The sequence below is a fragment of the Paramisgurnus dabryanus genome, chromosome 15 (assembly GCF_030506205.2).
Source record: "Paramisgurnus dabryanus chromosome 15, PD_genome_1.1, whole genome shotgun sequence".
Classification (NCBI taxonomy): Eukaryota; Metazoa; Chordata; class Actinopteri; order Cypriniformes; family Cobitidae; genus Paramisgurnus; species Paramisgurnus dabryanus.
In genome coordinates this window covers 10,329,368-10,337,000 of record NC_133351.1, presented here as the reverse complement: position 1 = coordinate 10,337,000, position 7,633 = coordinate 10,329,368, and the positions used below count along the sequence as shown (strand labels likewise).

Sequence of the window (7,633 nt, the reverse complement as noted above, 5' to 3'; positions counted from 1 at the left end):
TTGTAATCAGACTTTATGGTATTTTTAACAAAAGAAATAATGTTTAAAATGTTCAGATTGTTGTTTGTTTGATTATCTTTTTGAATTCAATCCTAATACATTTTGTAGGAATCATTCTCCTGGTGATAAACATCGATGCAAAAGAACTGCAGTTCAGTTTTAAAAATGCAAATAAAAATAGATTAAGATTATGATTCATGGCATTTCACAATGAGCCTTGACAAGAGTAAATTTTGCACCTTTAAAATGAAGCGTTCTAAGCAAATGAGCCATAGTTGCACATTATTTGTTTATAGAAATCATTTATGATTTGTTTAGTGGTTAACCCCCTCTAACTGGGGTGAAATATAAACATTTTTCATAGTTTTCTAATATGTTTCCTGAAGGTTTTAATGAGGCTTTGCCCATTATAAATGTACTGTAAATTACAGGTGTATATAAGAAAATGTGTTGCTCTTAGTGGCCAAAGCCAAAATGAGTTATTTCGATATTGAAATGGGTCCGTTGGCATTTGCCATAGTAATTGTGCCCATTTCTGTCGCCACTATCCTGATCAACGTGTTTTTTATCTGCTGTATGTTTTCTTCACAGGAAGGACCAGAAAATCTACAAAAGCAACCCCTTTACGTTTTACTCGGATCGCTTATCGCGTGCAACTTCATGCTTAACATTTTTAACCTTTTGTTTGTTATGTATGACACTGTTGATGTGCCTCTATGGCTATATGCTATTTCAGCTGCATCTACACTTTATGCCATGAGGACAAGTTTTACTTCATCTCTTGGGCTGAATGTATTTTACTACTTTCAGATTGTTCCTGCCCAGCATCCTTTTTTGATCTGGGTGAAGACTCACATAAAACTCTTTATGTATTTGATGTTGTTTTCTGACAGAATCTTCTTTTTATTTGGATTCATTATGCGTGTTCTCCCAATAAGTGTTTTCATTTCTGAAGTGGACTTGAATTCATCCAGTGTTGCCTTGAACGTCACCAGTGGAGGCTTTGAAGTCCTAAATGATCTGATACTGACAGACTTTGGCCTTAGATGTTTCTATTTTTTGGTTTGTCTTGGCGTCATGGTGGCATCAAACACCTCCACTGTTCTCTATCTATGGAGACATGTGAAGAGGATGGAGGACTCAAGTTCTTCATCTGCTCTTCATTACCAGAAGCAGAAGCGAGTGGCTATATTGAGCATCATACAAACTTTGCTTTTCTTTTTCTCCTCAGCTTGGCTAATGACATATGAAGTCATAATTCGTTTGAATGTATATTATTTTGATCTAAGTGGTCATATACTTTTTTCTGTTGTGGGCTTTTACTCTTTTGGTACAACCATCATTTTAGGGGTTGGACAGACAAAATTCAGAGTTCGAGCTGTAGAGATTGGGAAAAAATTGGTCAGACTATCTCACAAAGTAACCTCAATGTGGTTACTTTGTAATACAAATGGTTAAATGCTCACATTTAAATATCAAACTAAAAACAAATGTATGTAATTTAGGGTCAGATATAAAAAAACTGAGAACTTATAGAAACAGAAATAGTTACTACATTTGTTTTATCTTGAGATTATTTGCTGCCATTTGCAAACCTGAATATTTCAAAGAGATTCAGTCATTTTACAAATCTTTCACATATGGGTATATTTAGCAGAATCATGTTTTCCTTTAATGTTTGCTTGTGTTTGGTATTTCTTACTAAATGTTTATTGTGATGTGGTGATTACTATGATTAGTATGATTTCTTTATTAAGACTATCATGTGTATTGAAAAAAATGTTTTACTGCTAAAAATTGTTTAACATTCAAACCCTTCATCTCTGTGGATTGTATGAGTACATTAAGATTTTTTCCGTTGTCAGACACTTAACAAAATATTGCATTTTTCTTTCTATACTCAAAAATATTGCCATATACTGTATATGTGTGTGTTTTAAATATATTTCAACTCAGATTACTATTATTAAACTTTATATATTAAACTTTCAGATTACTGTGTGGGTTTTAGTTTTTCTGTCTATCTACAGTATCTGTGTTTTATATTCAGTTGTATTTTTAAATGATTGCTCTTTCAGTTACAGTATGTGCCATTAAATATGGTTAATAGTTTTAATTAATATTTTTTCACTGTAAACATTATATGCTGGATTTACTTAAAAATATAGTGCATACTTTTTGCATCCCCTTTTTTAAGGCTTAATAGCTTAAAATTGCAAGTAATACTTCAAAAAAATATATATGAAAAATGAGGCACTCACTATATTTTTAAGTAAATCCAGCCTTTATTTTTTGGTATAAAAGCTGCAGGCAGGTGCACAGACTACAGACGACCTTTTAAGATACACAGGGAATGTGATTTTTAGTGATGTAGAGATTCAAGAGGGAGAAGAGGCTCTCAGAAGGATCCAAGAACACCAAACACACAGGCGATCTCTAAAATCACGAGATCTGGAAAATTTGTCATACTGTGGTCGTGCAGTTCTGCATGAGGTGCTGGAGTCTCTGGACTCTGATGCCACAGTGAGCAGCAGCTCAGATGAAGAGTGGGACCATGGAGATGCCAAAGGGACATCAGCAGCACCACAGTGAGTATCCTGTGTTCAATCAAGAAATGCTTATCTTCCTGATCACATAATATTTACAAATAAGGTGCCTAAGCTACATTGCAGACACGAATGATAATAATCACATTTACTCGGAAAAACTGAAAAACAAACAGCCCTGAGGAAGTTTTTGGCACCGGCTGTGTCATTTATTTCTTAAGGAGCTTTGTTTACAGTTATTTGGATTGCCGGTCTGCTAGAGTTCACCCAACAGTGAAGTTTTTGTCATCATTTATTTGCTGGTTTTCTTTCTGTGAAACACTAAAGGAGATGTGCCTACCATTTAGGTATCATTTGGCTTTCCTTCTGTCATACATGTTGCTTTTTGGAGCCTAGCATCCACCGGTGACCATCCTCTTTTTATGTAGGCTATAAAAAGAAAAATATCCTTTTGTGTTCATAAAGGGTTTGAAATGACTTTGAGTAAACTGTGATATTTTTTCTAATTTTGGGTGAACTATCCCTTTAATGCTTTGTAGTAGTTGGAGTAGTAATGCTGGAGGATACCTTCAATCCTGTGTAAGATTTTGATACACAATATTATTGGAAGCATTGTTCGTAGCAAGACAACTCATATTGCCACAAGTCTGAATGACGGTAATAATCATAAAACACAATGCTGCCTAGTTTTTTCTTATTTATTCTATTAAGATTTCCTTTTCTGATAAATACAGAAACTGTAGTGTTATCTGAGGACCTCCCATAAACTCTTGGTGATTTTTTTTATAGATGTTTATAATAATGCGTAAGAGGATGAGCATCACCCGGTTTCAGGTATCTATTCTACTAAACGTGTTTTTGAGATGTGCTATTTAATATTTTATATCAGAGGTTTTTGATATCACGTGTTTCTCATAAGCATTTTCCCATATTCCTTGGATGGTCACTTAAATCCTGTATTATAGTCAGACTTGTAGGCTGTTTTAAAATAAAAGAAATACATGTTTAAATATTCTGTCTTGTTGTTTGTTTGATTATCTATTTACATTCAAATACATTTCATAGGAGCTGTTTCCTCTTGTTAAAAATATCTATGCAAAAGAACTGCAGTTCAGTTTTAAATATGCAAATAAAAATAGATTAAGATCATGGCTCAGAGCGTTTCACAATGAGACGTGACAAGAGTAAATATTGCAGCTTTAAAATGAAGCATTCAGGGCCAAAGGGCCTATAGTTGCATTATTTGTTTGTAGAAGTCTTGATTTATTTATTGGTCAATAGATATAATTGAGGTTAAAAACAATGCATATTTAGTAACATATTTCATAACGAAGTGTTGCTTTTGTGCATTATGAATGTACTGTAGGAGGATGTAAATAACAGGTGCAGCCTTAACACAGTGTGGATACAAATATTGTTTTGCTGTTACTGGCCAAAGCAAAAATGAGATCTTTTGATATTTTGAGTCCGTTTGCATTATATTGCCATTGTGAATGTTTCTGTTGTCACTCTCTTAAGAGATCAACATGTGTATCTGCTGTATTATTTCTTCACAGAAAGGACCAAAAACCTATAAAAGCCATCTCTTAATGTTTTACTCGAATCCCTATGGTGCAACCTCATTCTTAGCATTTCTGCTCTTTGGTTTTTCATAGCTATGCTCTGAGTTTTACTGCCTAAATGTATTTTATTACTTTCAGTACAGTTTCATATATTTTTCTTTGATCAAAGTGGTTATATACTTTGTTGTTTAATACTTTTAGTCTTTTGGTACAACCGTAATTAAAGATGTTGTGCAGACAAAATTCAGACTGTAGATATTAAGAAATAATTGGTTAGTCCATCTCAGGACGTAGGAGGAAATTGTTGTTTAAACTTGTTACAGTAGTACAGCAAATGATTAAATGCTAGCTCTTATTTGCATATCAAATTCAATGTTTGCTCCAGTTTCAGTTCTTACTAAATGTATCTAATGTGGCGAATAATGTTTGGTAGGATTTCTTTTTATGACTATATTGTGCATATTGCAAAAATTCCTATGTTTAACATATTCAAAGCCTTCATCTTAACAAAAAATAAAATTTTACAGAAATTTTATATATTGTCCTTTACTTCTGTGATTTAAATATATTTAAATGATCCGATTTCTGTGTGGGTTTCTGCTTATCTGACTGTCTACAGCAGTAGCTCTCAAACTTTTTCTGTGTACGATGCATCCCTTTGTGCTGCCCACCTCCCTAAAGAATATTTATTACATAAAACATTTTAAAACTTATAATTTTAATAAAACAAAACTTATAAAATTACACAATGTAGTGCTTTTGGTTAGGAGGTTTTATTACATATAATTTATGATAAATTATTATATTTTAAAAAATGTCATAAAACCCCATGGTGCCCCAGTTTGATAACCACTGGTCTACAGTATCTTGGATTTATATTCAGTTGTAGTTATTGTTCTTGTAGTTATGTGCCATTGAATATGGTTATGATTTTTTAGAAAGTTTAAAAGCTGCAGGCAGGTGCACAGACTACAGATGATCTTTTTATATAATACAGGGAATATTTCAATAGAAATGCAAGATCTTTCATATATCAGAGACTTTTAGCTCAGTATTTTCCTCTTCTCTGTGGATGGTCATTTGAATATGGTGATGTAGTCAGACTTGTATTTTAAAATGAAAGAAATAATGTTTAAATATTCTGTCTTGTTGATTGTTTGATTATATTTTTACATTCAGTCCTAATACATTTAGGAACTGTTCTTCTCTTGTTGAAAACATCTATTCAAAAGAACTGTTTTAAATATGCAAATAAAAAGATATTAAGATCATGGCTCAGAGCGTTTTACAACGAGCCTTGACAAGATTAAATATTGCTGCTTTAAAATGAATCATTCAAAGTCAAATGACCCATAGTTGTACATTATTTGTTTTTCAAAATACGGTATGACTTATGTACTGTGTAATAGCTCTAATTTGTGTTAAATGTTTACATTTTTCATCATCATGTTTCCTGAAGGTCTTAATGAAGTATTGCCTTTGTTCATTATAAATGTACTGTATGTAAATTGCAGGTGGAGCCTCAACACCGTGTGGATATAAAGAAAACATGTTGCTCTAAAGTGCTCTTAGTCAAAATGAATCCTTTCATTGCAACGAGTCTGTTGGCATTTGGCATAGTGATTGTGGCTGTTTCTGCCGTCACTATCCTGATCAACATCTTTTTTATCTGCTGTATGTTTTCTTCACAGGAAGGACCAGGAAACCAACAAAAGCCACTCCTTAACATTTTACTTGGATCACATATTGGGTCCAACCTCATTTTTAGCATTTGTATTATTTTATTTTTGCTGCCAGCTTTTGCTGTGCCTGATTGGATATACTTGGTTTTATTTGGATCTATGCTCTATGCCCTGAGGTCAAGTTTTACTGCTTCTCTTGGGCTGAATGTATTTTATTACTTTCAGATTGTTCCTGCCCGGCAACCTTTTTTGATCTGGGTGAAGACACACATCAAACTTTTGATTTACTTGATTTTGTTTTTTGGGAATATCTTCATTATATCTGGATTAATTTGGACATTTATCGGTATAAATGTATGTTTCAATTTTAAAGTGTACCGGCATTCATCCAGTGCTTCCCTGAATTCATCCAGTCCTTCCCTGAATTCATCCTTTGCTTCCTTGAACATCACATTTGAATATCCGTTGATTGGAGACCCTTGTTATCTGAAAATGACCGACTTTTGTCTTAGATGTGTCTATTTTTTAGTTGGTCTTGGCATTATGGTGGCATCAAACACTTCCACTGTTCTCTATCTATGGAGACATGTGAGGAGGATGGAGAACTCAAGTTCTTTCCCTGCCCCTCATTACCAGAACCAGAAGAGAGTGACTATATTGAGCATCATACAAACTCTGCTTTTCTTTATCTACTCAGTTGGACTATTGATATACGAATTCAAGTGTTTGTTTTTCTTAATTTACGATTTTCACATGTATTTTATTGTTTTTGCCTTTTACTGCTTTTTTACATCCATCATTCTTGGTGTTGGGCAGACAAAATTCAGACTGTGCGCTGTAGAGATTTGGAAAAAAATTGGTCAAGCTGTCTCACAAAGTAATCTGACTGTGAGTGACAGGAATGGATATTGTAATTGTTGTTTTTGTTACAGTAATACAGAAAATGTTGAAATGCTAACAATTGCTCACATTTGAATATCAAATGGCTGTAAGTAAATGTACATAATTTAGGGTCACATGTAAAAAATGGAGAACTTGTAATTTGTATTTTCTTGTAGTATTTTCTTGAGATTATTTGCTGCCATTTGCAAACCAAAATATGTCAAAGGGATTCAGTAAATGTTTAGAAATATTTGACTTATGGACATGTATTTAGAAGAAATCAAGGTTTCCTTAAATGTTTGCTTGTGTTTCTGGTAGCGTTTACATAATTGTGGTGAATACTATTTTTAGTAGGATTTCTTCCATTAACATATTCAAGTCCTTCAACTCTAAAGAGTGTATGAGTTATAGTATATGATGTACATGAATACAACAACAGTAAGACAATTTACTATACATTTTTCTTCCTGTATAGAAATTGGATATTTTGTCCGATATAAACTTGTGTTTTAAATATTTTTCATTAATCAGATTTCTGTAAACATCTCCTCACTATCTGCTTGCTGCCTGTCCGCTGATCAAACTGTAAAAAAATGCGATCTCTGTAGACAGCCCAGGCTTCACAAATGGCAATAACAACACAGTGGCCAAACCTAGAAACAGAAACCATAACAAAGTATTCCAGCCAATAAACGACAAGAAGGATTTGGGGGTGGGGGTTGGGCGCGTTCATGAAAGCACGGAAGGGAGGGGGAGGGGTTAGCTACGCTCCGTCTGTTTGAAAACAATTCAAACGTCAACAAAAACTAACGTCTCGCTGATTCGCTTAGAACGCCTTTAATCCCATTGTTATTTGTAGAAAATCCAAATGCTACAGTGCCACCTTGTGTTGTACATGAGTTTAACAAGCAATTTATGCTTATTGTAGTTTATGTATGTGAAGTAGTTGTGTGTCATGCAC

At 33.6% G+C, this 7,633-nt stretch overlaps 2 protein-coding genes across 2 annotated transcripts; both read left to right on the top strand.

The window, feature by feature from the left end:
• Window positions 1-446: 446 nt before the first annotated feature.
• LOC135733461 (uncharacterized) lies at window positions 447-1,991 on the top strand. The gene has a single exon (XM_065252058.2). It carries the CDS (start codon window positions 475-477, stop codon window positions 1,456-1,458), a length of 984 nt encoding a protein of 327 aa, XP_065108130.1. The 5' UTR covers window positions 447-474; the 3' UTR covers window positions 1,459-1,991.
• A 3,797-nt stretch (window positions 1,992-5,788) lies between these two features.
• Window positions 5,789-6,859, top strand: LOC135733127 (uncharacterized). Its single transcript, XM_073812016.1, has 2 exons — window positions 5,789-6,667; window positions 6,849-6,859. Exons 1-2 carry the CDS (start codon window positions 5,950-5,952, stop codon window positions 6,857-6,859), a joined length of 729 nt encoding a protein of 242 aa, XP_073668117.1. The 5' UTR covers window positions 5,789-5,949.
• The last annotated feature ends 774 nt before the right edge of the window (window positions 6,860-7,633 follow it).